Here is a 17,609-nt window from a genome sequence, read left to right on the forward strand (position 1 = left end):
AGCTGTAAACCAGTATCACCGAGCTCAAGAGTTCAAAAATCATGAATCAGGTCCCACAAATTATGAAGCTGGCTTAAAAATTTAGAGATTTTTTTCACCAGTAATTCACACGTTGCCTGGTTCTTTGTGTTCTGAGCATTAGTGCCATGATCGTGTGACATTTTCCAGCTTCTCCAGAATCAGGGATGCAAGATACTTTTCTTTTCAATGAGGTTCTGCTGTGATCCCCTGACTCCTGGAGCTGAGGCTGTGTGAGCTAGTCCTAGAGTGCTCGAGTCCCTAGAGAATTAGCAAGACTCCCCCCGCCCCCTTCCATCAGCGACCCATCCGCAAACTCCAACTCCAAATGTATACATCTAGGAACAAAGAATATCAGCCAAACCTACAGGATGCGGGAGCCTATTCTGGGAAGCAGTGATTCTGAAAGAGATTTGGGGGTGATGGTGGAGAATCAGCTGAACGTGAGCTCCCAGTGTGATATTGTGGCCAAAAGAGCTAACGGCCCTGGGATGCATAAACAGGGGACTCAAGTAGGAGCAGAGAGGTGATTTTACCTCTATATTTGACACTGGTCCAATCACTGCTGGAATCCTGGGTCCAGTTCTGGTGCCCACAATTCAAGAAGCATGTTAATAAATCAGAGTGGGGTCAGGGAAGAGTCATGAGAATGATTAAAGGATTAAAGGATTAGAAAACCTGCCTTAGAGTGAGAGACTCAAAGAGCTCAACCTTGACAAAGAGACTTGATTTCAGGGGTGACTTGATCACAGTCTCTCAGTACCTAGATGGGGAACAAATATTTAATAACAGGCTCTTCAGTCTAGCAGCAAAAGGTCTAACACGGTCCAATGGAAGCTGGAATTAGACAAGTTCAGGCTGGAAAAAAGGCCTAATTTTTTCCTGATGAGGATATTTAACCGTTGGAAAAGGTTGCCAAGGGTCATGGTGGATTCTCCGTCAGCAGCAACAAATCAAGGTTGAAGGACAAGATTTTTTCTAAAGCTCTGCTCCAGGAATTCTTGTGGGGCAGTTCTCAGACCCGTGCTCCCAGGGGGTCGGACTGGATCAGAAAGGTCACATCCAGCCTTACAATAAGAACATAAGAACGGCCATACTGGGTCAGACCAAAGGTCCATCAAGCACAGTATCCTGTCCTCTGACAGTGGCCAATGGCAGGTGCCCCAAAGGGAATGAACAGACAGGTTATCATTAAGTGATCCATGCCCTGTCACCCAATCCCAGCTTCTGGCAAACAGAGGCTAGGGACATCATTCCTGCCCATCCTAGCTAATAGCCATTGATGGCCCTATCTGCCATGAACCTAGCTAGCTCCCTTTTGAACCCCGTGATAGCATTGGCCTTCACGACACCCTTTGGCAAGGAGTACCTGAGGTTGCGTTGTGTGGAAAAAATACTTTGTTGTGTTTGTTTTAAATCTGCTACCTATTAATTTCATTTGGTGGCCTCTTGTTCTTGTATTATGACTCATAGACTCATAGATACTAAGGTCAGAAGGGACCATTATGATCATGTAGCCTGACCTCCTGCACAATGCAGGCCACAGAATCTCACCCACCCACTCCTGCAATTAACCTCTCACCTATGTCTGAGCTATTGAAGTACTCAAATCATGGTTTAAAGACTTCTAGGTGCAGAGAATCCTCCAGCAAGTGACCCGTGCCCCATGCAACAAAGGAAAGTGAAAAACCACCAGGGCCTCTTCCAATCTGCCCTGGAGGAAAATTCCTTCCCGACCCCAAATATGGCGATCAGCTGAACCCTGAGCATGTGGGCAAGATTCACCAGCCAGATACCCAGGAAAGAATTCTCTGTAGTAACTCAGATCCCACCCCATCTAACATCCCATCACAGGCCATTTGGGCCTATTTACCATGAATAGTTGAAGATCAATTAATTGCCAAAATCATGTTATCCCATCATACCATCTCCTCCATAAACTTATCGAGTTTAATCTTGAAGCCAGATAGGTCTTTTGCCCCCACTGCTTCCCTTGGAAGGCTGTTCCAGAACTTCACTCCTCTAATGATGGTTAGAAACCTCTGTCTAATTTCAAGTCTAAACTTCCCGATGGCCAGTTTATATCCATTTGTTTTTGTGTCCACATTGGTACTGAGTTCAAAGAATTCCTCTCCCTCCCCGGTATTTATCCCTCTGATATATTTATAGAGAGCAATCATATCTCCCCTCAGCCTTCTTTTGGTTAGGCTAAACAAGCCAAGCTCCTTGAGTCTCCTTTCATATGACAGGTTTTCCATTCCTGGGATCATCCTAGTAGCCCTTCTCTGTACCTGTTCCAGTTTGAATTCATCCTTCTTAAACATGGGAGACCAGAACTGCACACAGTATTCCAGGTGAGGTCTCACCAGTGCCTTGTATAACGGTACTAACACCTCCTTATCTCTACTGGAAATACCTCGCCCGATGCATCCCAAGACCGCATTAGCTTTTTTCACAGCCATATCACATTGGCGGCTCATAGTCATCCTGTGGTCAACCAATACTCCGAGGTCCTTCTCCTCCTCCGTTACTTCTAATTGATGCATCCCCAGCTTATAACTAAAATTCTTGTTATTAATCCCTAAATGCATGACCTTACACTTCTCACTATTACATTTCATCCTATTACTATTACTCCAGTTTACAAGGTCATCCAGATCCTCCTGTATGATATCCCGGTCCTTCTCTAAATTGGCAATACCTCCCAGCTTTGTATCATCCGTAAACTTTATTAGCACATTCCTGCTTTTTGTGCCGAGGTCAGTAATAAAAAGATTAAATAAAATTGATCCCAAAACCAATCCCTGAGGAACTCCACTGGTAACCTCCCTCCAGCCTGACAGTTCACCTTTCAGTATGACCCTCTGTAATCTCCCCTTTAACCAGTTCCTTATCCACCTTTCAATTTTCATATTGATCCCCATCTTTCCCAATTTAACTAATAATTCCCCATGTGGCACCGTATCAAACACCTTACTGAAATCTAGGTAAATTAGGTCCACTGCGTTTCCTTTGTCTAAAAAATCTGTTACTTTCTCAAAGGAGGAGATCAGGTTGGCTCGATCTACCTTTTGTAAACCCATGTTTTATTTTGTCCCATTTACCATTGACCTCAATGTCCTTAACTACTTTCTCCTTGAAAATTTTTTCCAGGACCTTGCATACTACAGATGTCAAAATAACAGGCCTGTAGTTACCCGGATCACTTTTTTTTCCCTTTCTTAAAAATAGGAACTATGTTAGCAATTCTCCAGTCATACGGTACAACCCCTGAGTTTACAGATGCATAAAAATTCTTGCTAATGGGCTTGCATTTTTATGTGCCACTTCCTTTAATATTCTTGGATGAAAATTATCTGGGCCCCCCAATTTAGTCCCATTAAGCTGTTCGAGTTTGGCTTCTACCTCAGATATGGTAATATCTACCTCCATATCCTCATTCCCATTTGTCATGCTACTATTATCCCTAAGCTCCTCATTAAAGACTGAGGCAAAGTATTTGTTTAGATATCGGGCCACGGCTAGATTATCCTTCACCTCCACCCAATTCTCAGTGTTTAGTGGTCCCACTTCTTCTTTCTTTGTTTTCTTCTTATATGGCTATAGAACCTTTTACGATTGGTTTTAATTCCCTTTGCAAGGTCCAACTCTACTTGACTTTTAGTCTTTCTCACTCATTTCTGACCTCAATAAGATAGCTTTCCTTGCTGATCCCTCCCATCTTCCACTCCCTGTAGGCTTTCTGCTTTTTCTTAATCACCTCTCTGAGCCCTGGTCTACACTAGGACGTTAGGTCGAATTTAGCAGCGTTAAATCGATGTAAACCTGCACCCGTCCACACAATGAAGCCCTTTATTTCGACTTAAAGGGCTCTTAAAATCGATTTCCTTACTCCACCCCTGACAAGTGGATTAGCGCTTAAATCGACGTTGCTGGCTCGAATTTGGGGTACTGTGGACACAATTCGATGGTATTGGCCTCTGGGAGCTATCCCAGAGTGCTCCATTATGACCGCTCTGGACAGCACTCTCAACTCAGATGCACTGGCCAGGTAGACAGGAAAAGAACCGCGAACTTTTGAATCTCATTTCCTGTTTGGCCAGCGTGGCAAGCTGCAGGTGACCATGCAGAGCTCATCAGCACAGGTGACCATGATGGAGTCCCAGAATCGCAAAAGAGCTCCAGCATGGAGCGAACGGGAGGTACGGGATCTGATCGCTGTTTGGGGAGAGGAATCCGTGCTATCAGAACTCCGTTCCAGTTTTCGAAATGCCAAAACCTTTGTGAAAATCTCCCAGGGCATGAAGGACAGAGGCCATAACAGGGACCCGAAGCAGTGCCGCGTGAAACTGAAGGAGCTGAGGCAAGCCTACCAGAAAACCAGAGAGGCGAACAGCTGCTCTGGGTCACAGCCCCAAACATGCCGCTTCTATGATGAGCTGCATGCCATTTTAGGGGGTTCAGCCACCACTACCCCAGCCGTGTTGTTTGACTCCTTCAATGGAGATGGAGGCAATACGGAAGCAGGTTTTGGGGATGAAGAAGATGATGATGAGGAGGAGGTTGTAGATAGCTCACAGCAAGCAAGCGGAGAAACCGGTTTTCCCGACAGCCAGGAACTGTTTCTCACCCTAGACCTGGAGCCAGTACCCCCCAAACCCACCCAAGGCTGCCTCCTGGACCCAGCAGGCGGAGAAGGGACCTCTGGTGAGTGTACCTTTTAAAATGCTATACATGGTTTAAAAGCAAGCATGTGAAAGGATTACTTTGCCCTGGCATTTGCGGTTCTCCTAGATGTAGTCCTAAAGCCTTTGCAAAAGGTTTCTGGGGAGGGCAGTCTTATTGCGTCCTTCATGGTAGGACACTTTACCACTCCAGGCCAGTAACACGTACTCGGGAATCATTGTAGAACAAAGCATTGCAGTGTATGTTTGCTGGCATTCAAACAACATCCGTTCTTTATCTCTCTGTGTTATCCTCAGGAGAGTGAGATATAATTCATGGTCACCTGGTTGAAATAGAGTGCTTTTCTTCAGGGGACACTCAGAGGAGCCCATTCCTGCTGGGCTGTTTGCCTGTGGCTGAACAGAAATGTTCCCCGCTGTTAGCCACAGGGAGGGGGGAAGGTTGAGGGGGTAGTCACGCGGTGGGAGGAGGCAAAATGCGACCTTGTAACGAAAGCACATGTGCTATGTATGTACTGTGAACAGCAAGGTTTACCCTGAAAGAGTGTAGCCACTGTTTTATAAAATGTGTCTTTTTAAATACCGCTGTCCCTTTTTTTTTCTCCACCAGCTGCATGTGTTTCAATGATCACAGGATCTTCTCCTTCCCAGAGGCTAGTGAAGCTTAGAAAGAAAAAAAAACGCACTCGCGACGAAATGTTCTCCGAGCTCATGCTGTCCTCCCACACTGACAGAGCACAGACGAATGCGTGGAGGCAAATAATGTCAGAGTGCAGGAAAGCACAAAATGACCGGGAGGAGAGGTGGAGGGCTGGAGAGAGTAAGTGGCGGGCTGAAGACAGGGCTGAAGCTCAAATGTGGCGGCAGCGTGATGAGAGGAGGCAGGATTCAATGCTGAGGCTGCTGTAGGACCAAACCAGTATGCTCCAGTGTATGGTTGAGCTGCAGCAAAGGCAGCTGGAGCACAGACTGCCACTGCAGCCCCTCTGTAACCAACTGCCCTCCTCCCCAAGTTCCATAACCTCCACACCCAGACGCCCAAGAACGCGGAGGGGGCCTCCGGCCAACCAGCCACTCCACCACAGAGGATTGCCCAAAAAAAAGAAGGCTGTCATTCAATAAATTTTAAAGTTGTAAACTTTTAAAGTGCTGTGCTTAAAGTGCTGTGTGGCATTTTCCTTCCCTCCTCCACCACCCCTCCTGGGCTACCTTGGTAGTCATCCCCCTATTCGTGTGATGAATGAATAAAGAATGCATGAATGTGAAGCAACAATGACTTTATTGCCTCTGCAAGCGGTGATTGAAGGGAGGAGGGGCAGGTGGTTAGCTTACAGGGAAGTAGAGTGAACCAAGGGGCGGGGGGTTTCATCAAGGAGAAACAAACAGAACTTTCACACCGTAGCCTGGCCAGTCATGAAACTGGTTTTCAAAGCTTCTCTGATGCGTACCGCGCCCTCCTGTGCTCTTCTAACCGCCCTGGTGTCTGGCTGCGCGTAACCAGCAGCCAGGCGATTTGCCTCAACCTCCCACCCCGCCATAAACGTCTCCCCCTTACTCTCACAGATATTGTGGAGCACACAGTAAGCAGTAATAACAGTGGGAATATTGGTTTCGCTGAGGTCTAAGCGAGTCAGTAAACTGCGCCAGCGCGCCTTTAAACGTCCAAATGCACATTCTACCACCATTCTGCACTTGCTCAGCCTGTAGTTGAACAGCTCCTGACTACTGTCCAGGCTGCCTGTGTACGGCTTCATGAGCCATGGCATTAAGGGGTAGGCTGGGTCCCCAAGGATAATTATAGGCATTTCAACATCCCCAACAGTTATTTTCTGGTCTGGGAATAAAGTCCCTTCCTGCAGCTTTTGAAACAGACCAGAGTACCTGAAGATGCGAGCATCATGCACCTTTCCCAGCCATCCCACGTTGATGTTGGTGAAACGTCCCTTGTGATCCACCAGAGCTTGCAGCACTATCGAAAAGTACCCCTTGCGGTTTATGTACTCGGCGGCTTGGTGCTCCGGTGCCAAGATAGGGATATGGGTTCCGTCTATAGCCCCACCACAGTTAGGGAATCCCATTGCAGCAAAGCCATCCACTATGACCTGCACATTTCCCAGGGTCACTACCCTTGATATCAGCAGATCTTTGATTGCGTGGGCTACTTGCATCACAGCAGCCCCCACAGTAGATTTGCCCACTCCAAATTGATTCCCAACTGACCGGTAGCTGTCTGGCGTTGCAAGCTTCCACAGGGCTATCGCCACTCGCTTCTCAACTGTGAGGGCTGCTCTCATCTTGGTATTCATGCGCCTCAGGGCAGGGGAAAGCAAGTCACAAAGTTCCATGAAAGTGCCCTTACGCATGCGAAAGTTTCGCAGCCACTGGGAATCGTCCCAGACCTGCAACACTATGCGGTCCCACCAGTCTGTGCTTGTTTCCCGAGCCCAGAATCGGCGTTCCACAGCATGAACCTGCCCCATAAGCACCATGATGCATGCATTGTCAGGGCCCATGCTTTCAGAGAAATCTGTGTCCATGTCCTGATCACTCACGTGACCGCGCTGACGTCGCCTCCTCACCCGGTATCGCTTAGCCAGGTTCTGGTGCTGCATATACTGCTGGATAATGCGTGTGGTGTTTAATGTGCTCCTAATTGCCAAAGTGAGCTGAGCGGCCTCCATGCTTGCCTTGGTATGGCGTCCGCACAGAAAAAAGGCGCAGAACGATTGTCTGCCGTTGCTCTGACAGAGGGAGGGGCGACTGACGACACGGCTTTCAGGGTTGGCTTCAGGGAGCTAAAATCAACAAAGTGGGTGTCTTTACATCAAGGAGTATTTCAGGCAGGACTTCACGGAGGGTTCCAATAAGAAATGGTGCACCTAAGTTATCGTTCTTATTGGAACAAGGAGGTTAGCCTGGCCTCTGATTGATACATGGCTAGATTTACCTCGCTGCACCTTCTCTGTGAGTGACTGCAGTGTGACCTAGAGGAATGAGTCCCCTAGACAGGGGAGGAGGCAAATGAGTACAAAACAAATCTGGTCTATTTCTTGTTTTGATCCACTCCATCTATCTTTTACATCTTTGGCTGGCAGCAGACGGTGCCGAAGGACTGCATGCCATCCACATCTCATGGCTGCTCGGCAGAAGATGGTACAGTACGACTGCTAGCAGTCCGTATTGCCTGCCCGCTCACCATAAGACGGTTCAATAGGACTGACTGCAGGACTAAAGAGAATGACCTGGTCAAGTCACTCCAAATTTAGTCCCTGCGCCCATGTCTGCCCAGGCGCTCCTGATCGACTTCACAGAGGTGACCAGGAGCACCTCGGACATGACGATGATGGCTACCAGTCGTACTGTACCGTCTGCTGCCACAAGGCAAGGGGTTGCTGCTACTGTGTAGCAATGCCGTATCGCGTCTGCCAGCACCCAGGGGACATAGGGTGACGGTTACCTGAGCGGGCTCCATGCTTGCAGTGGTATGGCGTCTGCACAGGTAACTCAGAAAAAAAGGCGCGAAATGATTGTCTGCCCTTGCTTTCACGGAGGGAGGGAGGGAACGGGGGCCTGACGATATGTACCCAGAACCACCCGTGACAATGTTTTAGCCCCATCAGGCATTGGGATCTCAACCCAGAATTCCAATGGGCAGCGGAGACTGCGGGAACTGTGGGATAGCTACCCACAGTGCAACGCTCCGGAAGTCGACTCTAGCCTCGGTACTGTGGAAGCGCTCCGCCGAGTTAATACACTTAATGCACTTAGAGCATTTTCTGTGGGGACACACACACTCGAATATATAAAACAGATTTCTAAAAAAACGACTTCTATAAATTCGACCTTATTCCGTAGTGTAGACATACCCGATGCTTGCTCATCCAGCTTGGTCTGCAACTCCTGCCGATGAATTTTTTCCCCTTTCTTGGGATGCAAGCTTCTGATAGCTTCTACAGCTGTAACTTGAAGCAACACTTCCTTATTTACTTTCTCTATACCATTCATGATTTTATAGACCTCTATCATATCCTCCCTTAGTCACCTCTTTTCCAAGCTGAAAAGTCCCAGTCTTATTAATCTCTCCTCATACGGAAGCTGTTCTATACCCCTAATCATTTTTGTTGCCCTTTTCTGAAACTTTTCCAATTCCAAAATATCTTTTTTGAGATGGGGCGACCCCATCTGCATGCAGTATTCAAGGTGTGGGCATACCATGGATTTATATAGAGGCAATATGATATTTTCTGTCTTATTATCTATCCCTTTCTTAATGATTCCCAACATTCTGTTTGCTTTTTTTGATTGCCACTGCACATTGAGTGGATATTTTCAGAGAACCATCCACAATGACTCCAAGATCTCTTTCTTGAGTGGTAACAGCTAAATTGGACCCCATCACTGTATATGTATGGTTAGGATTATGTTTTCCAATGTGCATTACTTCGCATTTATCAACATTAAATTTCATCTGCCATTTTGTTGCTCAGTCACCCAGTTTTGAGAGATCCTTTTGTAGCTCTTCAGAGTGTGCCTGGGACATCACTATCTTGATTAGTTTTGTATCATCTGCAAATTTTGCCACCTAACTATTTATGCCTTTTTCCATATCGTTTATGAATATGTTAAATAGGACTGGGCCCAGTACAGACCCCTGGGGGACACCACTAGTTACCTCTCTCCATTCTGAAAACTGACCATTTATTGCTACCCTTTGTTACCTATCTTTTAACCAGTTACCAATCTATGAGAGTACCTTCTCTCTTATCCCATGACTGCTTATGTTGCTTAAGAGCCTTTAGTGAGGGACTTTGTCAAGGCTTTCTGAAAATCTAAATACACTATATCCACTGGATCTCCTTTGTCTGCCCGCTTGTTTACCCCCTCAAAGAATTACAAAAACCACGTTGGCTATTTCCCAACAAATTATGTTCATCTATATGTCTGACAACTTTGTTCTTTACGATAGTTTCAACCAATTTGCCCAGTACTGAACTGAGGCTTACTGGCCTGTAGTTGCCGGGATCACCTCTGGAGCCTGTTTTAAAAATTGGCATCACATTAACTATCCTCCAGTCATTTGGTACAGTAGCTGATTTAAATGACAGGTTGCAGACGACAGTTAGTAGGCCTGCAATTTCACATTTGAGGTCCTTCAGAACTCTTGGGTGATACCATCAGGTCCTGGAGTCTTATTACTGTTTAGTTGATCAATTTGTTCGAAAACCTCCTCCTCTCTGAACCCCACGCCAACAGGGACCCATTGCAAGGCAAGGGCTGCATCCAAGGTGTGAGAACCCCACGTTTAGCAGCAGGGAAGCTCTGTACCCTGAGATGAAGGGGAACATGAGGGTTGTGCAGTTCAGCTCTAGAAGACCAGGAAATGGCAGCGTGCAGGCTGCCTGGCTAACCTCACTGCTGCCCTGGGGCCGGGGTTGGGCCCTTCTGTATCCAGCTCCTCGGTGCAGCATTACAGCACAGGTTTCTCCACCTCGTAGCTCCGCCAGGGAACGGCCTCGCCAGCGCTGGGTAGCACAGCCCAGCTCCCAGCTGATGGGAAGTGCCAAGCCGACAGTTAACCGGGGAGCCTTGACTCGGCCCCTTGTGCAGCCCTGTGCTCTGGCACAGCTGCTTATTGAGAGCAGAGCCCTGGGGAGCCTAAGGCCCTGGCTTGCACCCTCAGCAGTGAGCACAGGCCTCGTCTCCTCTGCAGCCTGCTTCTGTCCTCCACCCCGTGCCCCGGCTTCTGTCCCCTCCCGCTCATTCACCCCCAGCTCCTGCTCCTCTGCCCTATCCACCCCCAGCTCCTTCCCCCTCCCCTTCTGCCATATCCATCCGCCAGCTCCTGCCCCCTCTCCCTCTGCACTTCCTCTGTCCTATCCAATCCACCAATTACCCTCTGAATACCACCTCCTCCCATTCAGAGGGGAGTCTAGATATAGGCAAACTAGCTAGCTGCCTGGGACAACAGATAGTTGGGGGGAGAGAGAGAGAGGTTGTCCCCCTCAGGATGTCACCTGGTGTGCTGAGCCTGGGCACCCTTTTTACGTGTCCTGGTGAGCCAGGCTATTAAGCCTCCTTCAGCACACACAGGCAGGGCCACACCCAACTGCAGAACAAAACAGACACCGAGATCAGTTCTGGGAAGGCTCAGGTTAAGGGACTTGCCCCAGCCCTCAGGTATCCACCTCCCCTGGAGTGCAGACTCAAAGGTATATTATGAAATCCTCTATGTGGAGGAAGGTATGCACAGCCTCTTTTTCCCCCCCACCCCCAATTATGAATTGCACAAACTGGGTCACATTATAAACGAGAAATAAGTTAAAATCTACCTTTTGTAGTTGTTAAAGTGATTGAAGAGATCACTAAGCAAATAAAACACACAAGCTAAGCTTGTTTCACTAAAGAAATTGGTTACAGATAGTCATTTCTGACCCTAGATAGTGTTGCTAGCAGATTACACAAAGTCTTAAAAGGCAGCTGCACTGGCCTGCAGCTAGAGACTTCAGGTATTTCCACTCACAGACTGGACGCCCTCTCAGCCTGGGTTCAACCCTTTTCCCCCCAGTTCAGTTCTTGCTTCCAGGTGTTTTTCAGTGTCTCTTTGGGTGGGGAGACAGGGGAACCCCACTGATGTCATGCCCCTCCTGTATATAGCTCTTGTATCAGGGGGTAGCTGTGTTAGTCTGTATCCACAAAAATGAGTAGTCTAGTGGCATTTTAAAGACTAACGGATTTATTTGGGCATAAGCTTTCATGGGTAAAAAAACCACTTTTTTAAAATCTGTTTGGAGTGAAAATTACAGATGCAGGCATTATTATACTGGCACTTGAAGAGAAGAGAGTTACCTAACAAGTAGAGAACCAGTGTGGGCAGGACCAATTCAATCAGGGTGGATGTAGTCCACTCTTAATAATTGATGCCAGGAGAGGGAAAGTTGCTTTTGTGGTGAGCCAGCCACTCCCAGTCCCTATTCAAGCCCAAATTAATGGCGTTAAATTTGCAAATAAATTTTAGTTCTGCAGTTTCTCTTTCAAGTCTGTTTTTGAAGTTTTTTGTTCAAGTATGGCTACTTTTAAATCGGTTATAGAATGTCCAGGGAGATTGAAGCATTCTCCCACTGGCTTTTGTGTGTTATTAACCTGGGGAAGTGAGGAAACAGACTGACAGAGCAAGACAGGTACCCAGAAGTCACCTACTACAGGACAGGCCCAACAAGGAAAACAACAGAACACCACTGGGCATCACGTACAGCTCCCAGCTAAAACCTCTCCAGCACATCATCAACGATCTACAACCTATCCTGGAAAATGATCCCTTGCTCTCACAGACCTCGGGAGACAGCCCCCCAACCTGAAGCAGATACTCACCAGCAACTACACACCACTCCACAGAAACACTAACCCAGGAACCAATCCCTGTAACAAACCTCGTTGCGTACTCTGTCCCCATATCTACTCTAGCAACACCATCAAAGGACCCAGCCACACCATCAGACGCTCGTTCACCTGCACATCTACTAATGTGATATATGCCAGCAATGCCCCTCTGCCATGTACATTGGCCAAACCGGACAGTCTCTACCTAAAGGATAAATGGACACAAACTGGACATCAGGAACGGTAACATACAAAAGCCAGAAGGAGAACACTTCAATCTCCCTGGACACTCAATAATAGATTTAAAAGTAGCCATTCTTCAAAAAAAAAAAAAAAAAAAAAATTCCAAAACAGACTTCAAAGAAAAACTGCTGAGCTACAATTCATTTGCAAACTTAACACCATCAATTTGGGCTTGAATAGGGAGTGGGAGTGGGTTGGCTTACTACAAAACCAATTTTCCTTCTCTTAGGATTGACACCTCCTCATCAATTATTGGGAGTGGACCACATCCACCCTGACTGAATTGGCCTTCACCATTGGTTCTCCACTTGTAAGGTAACTCTCTTCTCTTCATATGCCAATATATATTTATGCCCGTTTCTGTAATTTTCACTCCATGCATCTGAAAGAAGTGGGTTTTTTACCCACGAAATCTTACGCCCAAATAAATCTGCTAGTCTTTAAGGTGCCACCGGACTCCTTGTTATTTTTGTGGATACAGACTAACACAGCTACCCCTATGATACTAAAAGACAAAGGATTGCTGCCATAGTAAACCCTATTTAAGGCCAGGGAGTAAGATCATCAGGGTTTATTCTTCACTGAATCCCTGCCCAGGATGACTGCTGGGAACATCTAAGAAACAAAGACGAAATGGGGGGGAGAAGAGCTGAGCCCACGCTGGAAAAGGTGTCTGGCCTGTGAAATAAATGCCTAAAAACAACAACATTCAGGGTGAGAAATTACTTCCAACCAGTTTCTTTAGTGTATTAGGCTTAGTTTGTGTGTTTGTTTCAGTAATCTGCTTTGATCTGTTTGCTATCCCTTATAATCACTGAAAATCTCTCTTTTGTAGATAATAAACTTTTTTGTTTTCTCTAAAACCAGTTTGTGGAATACATAACGGGGGGCAAAACGCTGTGCAGATCCTCTGCACTGAGGGGCATGGCAAATTTCATGATGTACAGGTTTCTGTGCAATGCAAGACAATACAATTTGGGGTTTGCACCCCAGAGGGGGTGTGCACTTAAGTGCTGGGCAAATCCCTAGCTGAATCTTTCCATGCAGAGCTGATTTCAGTGTCTGTGTCTTTCTGCAGCTGGAGCATGTCCCTAGCTGTGTGTGTGCTGGAGGAGGCTTGAGGGCCTGGCTCAGTAGGACAGTGTAAGGGAGCGTAGGCTGGTAGAACAGGCAGGCTCAGTGGACCCCAATATGTCAGGTACCCTGGGGGGAAGGTAGCCCAACACAGCTGTGACTGCAAGAAGAGCCCCTGATGGCAGCATTTGAGAAACCGTGTGCTAGGCACTGGTGGGGCCTCCACTGGAGGACTGGGTCCAGTTCTCTGCGCCTCACTTCAGGAAAGATGTGAACAAACTGGAGAGAGTCCAGAGGAGAGCAACAAAAATGACAAAAGGTTTAGAAAACCTGAGCAGTGAGGAAAGGTGAAAACCTGGGCATGTTTAGTGTTGAGAAAAGACTGAAAGGGGACCTGAGAAGAGTCTTCAAATACATTCAGGGCTGTTATAAAGAGGACAGGGATCAATTGTTCTCCACGTCCACTGAAGGTAGGACGAGTAATGGGCTTATGCTACAGCAAGGGAGCTTTAGGCTTGCTATTATGGAAGACTTAACTCTAAGGGTAGATAAGGCCTCCGTGGGAGGCTGGGGAATCTGTCACTGGAGGTTAAGACCAGGTTGGACAAACCTCTGTCAGCGATGGTCTAGGCCTACGCCTATACCATCCCTGACAGCGCAGGGGGGCTGGATTTGATCTCTCGGGGCCTGTTCCAGACCAGCATTTCTGGGATTCTAGATTAAGGCAACAGCACTGTGCATGATGGACAGCTCTTCCTGAGCACAGGAGGGCAGCATGGGAGACCACATGAAGAGGGGCATGGGAACAGAGGCAGAGGTTGACAGTGGGATGAGAGTTTACATTTGGAAAGGAGGGCAGGGCAACATGGCATGGCAGGTGAAGGCAGAGAGCTTGTGGGGTGGAGGGTGAGGCAAATAGGCCAAAGCTGGAAATCTGGCAATTATTTCCTGTTAGGAAATGCAGCGAGAGGAAGTGTTTTCTAGAGCACATGGGCTCTGGCCCAGCTTCACCAGTGTCTCCTCCTAGAGCCTTCGGCAAGTCACTCCAGCTCTGTAGCCCGGCCAGCTTTAATCGAGGAGTGACAGTCCTAAACTCCCCTGGGATTAGCAAAGGCACCAGTCCCTCCACTTGGGCAACGAAAATGGATCAAGAAGCTTCTGAGCCAGGATTCCTGCCGCAGAGAGCAGAGGCCACAGGTCCAGCTGCGCCCCAGACGGCCTGTGCTGTGGCGCTCGTGTTCCTTTGGCTGGCAAGGGCTCAGTTTCCCCACTCATCAGGGGCATTAGAGCTGCTCTGAAGCCCACAGAGCTTCTGGGCATGCCTGAGAGAAAAGCAGCATGAGCACATGCCTGCCCCCTGCTGTGGGTGCATCTGAGGACAAGAGACAGCTCCTCCGAGCCCCTCCTGCAGGACCCTTTGCCCTGATGCAGATACTCAAGGGCTTCCCTGCAAGTTAGTTCCTTTTCCAGCTCAGTTCACTGCTGCAGATGTGGGGTGAGTTGGCATTTGACATGCCAGCCTCCAAAATGGCATCTCCCTCTTCAAACAACCTCCCTGAGCATGATGTGAATGACACGTTCTCCAGGGCTCCATAGTCCTGAGATCTGCCCCCCGGGACGTTGGCTCTTCAGAGGGATGCCTGTGGGGGCAGAACTGTATTTTCTATATTTTTAAATTTATGTTCTTTCAGGCATTGTGCTAGACTCCTGGAGCCTGGCTAGGGGTCTGGGATGCATGGGAAGCAGCAGCAGCTAGCTGCTTCCCTGGCTCAGCACAGCAGGCCATCTGCCAAGGGCAAAGGTCTCATTTAATAATGGCAGAAGACCTGGGCCCCAGCACCAAGGCTATGAATTGAATCAGCAGCTAAAACAATGCCCTCTCCTCCACACTCCCTTGGCAAAGGCAGCTGCACTCAGCAGCCCACTGAGCACCGAACGCCAACAGTGGGCTTGCAGGGGAGACAGGCATGGGTGGGGGTGGGAATGAGGTCTGTATGGAGTAAAAAGCCGTCGCAGCATGGAGCTTCAGGCCACAGTGGCAACGCAGGGGCAGGCTGCCCACCCGTCTCACAAGCAGCAACCCGGTGCTGAAATAACAGAGGCCAGCAGCTGCAGCCAAGCTCCTCAGAAGTCACCTTCCACACACCACTGTTAGGCTTATGCTCAAGCCAGTGTCCCTAAAGCAGGCCAATGCATCTGCCCCGCAGATGGCTGTGATCAAACTGCTCGGCAATCAAGGAGAGCGACCAGTGTCCAAGTGGCAGCGCAGCCCCTAACCAATTCCCTTGGTTCAATCGGAACAGCAGAGAGGCCAGGGCAGGGCTCATCCCACCTGTTACCCACCCGTGGGTACTCTGAACACAGCTCTGCTCACGGCAAAAGAGGCCCGGTCTCCTCAGGCAGTCACATCCGCTGACTGCACTGCCTTGGACTCCTGCCAGCCCTGCAGAGCCAACACAACAAACCAGCAAAGCCAGCGTGCCTCTCGGAGGGCAGGCGGGGTTGGCATGGCTGCAGCTAGAGAACGCACCTCTGCCCTGGCATCACCTTCACCCAGCTAGCAGGGGGCTCCCGGAGGCAGCTCAGCCTGTTCAGACAGAACTGCATGCTGCAAAGTGATTTTTGAAAACAGGGTTCTGGGTGCTAAAGTTAAAAATGTCGTTCCTGCCACTGATAACATGCCAGTCACCAGGCTTGACCCATTTCTGGGAGGTGCTCAGATGGGGGGAGGTCTGAGAACATTAGCTAATTCTGGCTTGCATAAGGAATGGGACAGCTTTAAAATGTTCTCTGCATTATCTATCTTACCATAACTTAGTGGCATAACCTCATTTGGACGCTGTGTGGCCATCCCATTTTAGAGGACAGTGCAGAACTAGTGGGGAACAGAATGATCCATGCCTGGAAAACTCTCAAATGAAGATACCAAAAAACCCCAGATTGTAACCTTGGAGGAAACAAGATAAACGTCCATAAAACAGCGATAGGTCCTGGAGAAGGTGCCTCTGGTTCTTTCTGCCTCCTAATACAAGAACAAAAGGGACCTTCCATTGAACTACAAAGCGGCGCATTCAAAACCAACACAAGGAAATAATTTTTCACACAACGTGTAATTAAACTGTGAAACTTATTTCCACAGGAAACCACTGAGGCGAAGAACTTAAGATTCAAAAAGGGACTGGACATTTATGGGAATTAACAAAAAAACCCATACATGTGGGAGAGATATTAAACCTTGGCTTCAGAGTTTAGAGACCAGGATGAGACCTGATGAGGAGAGGAGATTATTCCACCTCTGCTACTAGGGGTTCTCACACCTTTCTCTGAAGCAGCTGATGCTGGTGGCTGGGCTAGATGGGGCTCAGTTCGGATCCAGTCTGGCAATTCCTATGTTCCTAGAGGAGCCTGCATCCAGGGCAGATGTGCAGAGAGATGAAAGAGAAGAGGGCAAAGTTTAACTTAACACCCATATGAATTTATTCAATCCAGAGTCCATAGTAGAGTGCAATGATGAGAAATGGGACGTGTTCGGATAATCAGCTCTCTTTATGAAACAGAGACACAACTCTGAGAAACTCCTTAATGTCCTAAACACCTGCACAATGGAACGGCGCTCACAATGATTACTGGATGAGTTTGACTTTAAATACAGAGATACGGGGGTTCTCTCCCATGGATACAGCACATCACAGGAATGTCACCAAATTCTCAATCCCCACCCACCCCAAAGTTACTGGAATAGAAAATAAAAAGCTTTGGAGCCAGAGGACCACAGCAGCTCCCCCCCTTCGCTTTCTGTCCAGTATCCACGGGGCTTTTTTTAAAAATTAAAGTGAGAGCAGGTTAGTCCTTTTTCTTGTCCTCTGCTGTTTTCTCCGTCTGGGCCCTAGGGGAGCCATCGGCCACGCCTTCCATTACTGGTGCAGGGGAGCCATCAGCCAGGCCCTCCTTTATCACCCCCGGGGTGCTCATTGCCTCCCCATCGGGTAGCAGTGCTGGGGCACAGTCCGCCGAAGTGGTACCTTGTGTTAGCTGAGGGACTTGGCCCTCCCCACTTATCCCGAACTCGTTGACACGCGTCAGATCCACCCGGTAGATCCAGCGCTGATAGAGGTAAATGAAGAAGACGACATCTGTGGGAGGAGAGCAGAGCGAGCGTAAACAGCAGGCAAACCCCAGGCCAGATGCACACATCTGAACTGCCCAGTTCTT

At 48.2% G+C, this 17,609-nt stretch overlaps 1 protein-coding gene across 2 annotated transcripts in view; it reads right to left on the reverse strand.

Moving 5' to 3' along the window:
• Positions 1-16,850: 16,850 nt before the first annotated feature.
• CLPTM1 (CLPTM1 regulator of GABA type A receptor forward trafficking) overlaps positions 16,851-17,609 on the reverse strand; it is a 48,825-nt gene continuing 48,066 nt past the window's right edge. For both annotated transcript variants that reach the window (XM_073321916.2, XM_073321917.2), the window contains exon 14: positions 16,851-17,530. In XM_073321916.2, coding sequence (XP_073178017.2) covers positions 17,241-17,530 — 290 coding nt within the window. In that variant the 3' untranslated portion in view covers positions 16,851-17,240. The remainder of the gene's footprint in view (positions 17,531-17,609) is intronic.

Source organism: Lepidochelys kempii, chromosome 23 (assembly GCF_965140285.1).
Source record: "Lepidochelys kempii isolate rLepKem1 chromosome 23, rLepKem1.hap1, whole genome shotgun sequence".
NCBI classification, from domain to species: Eukaryota; Metazoa; Chordata; order Testudines; family Cheloniidae; genus Lepidochelys; species Lepidochelys kempii.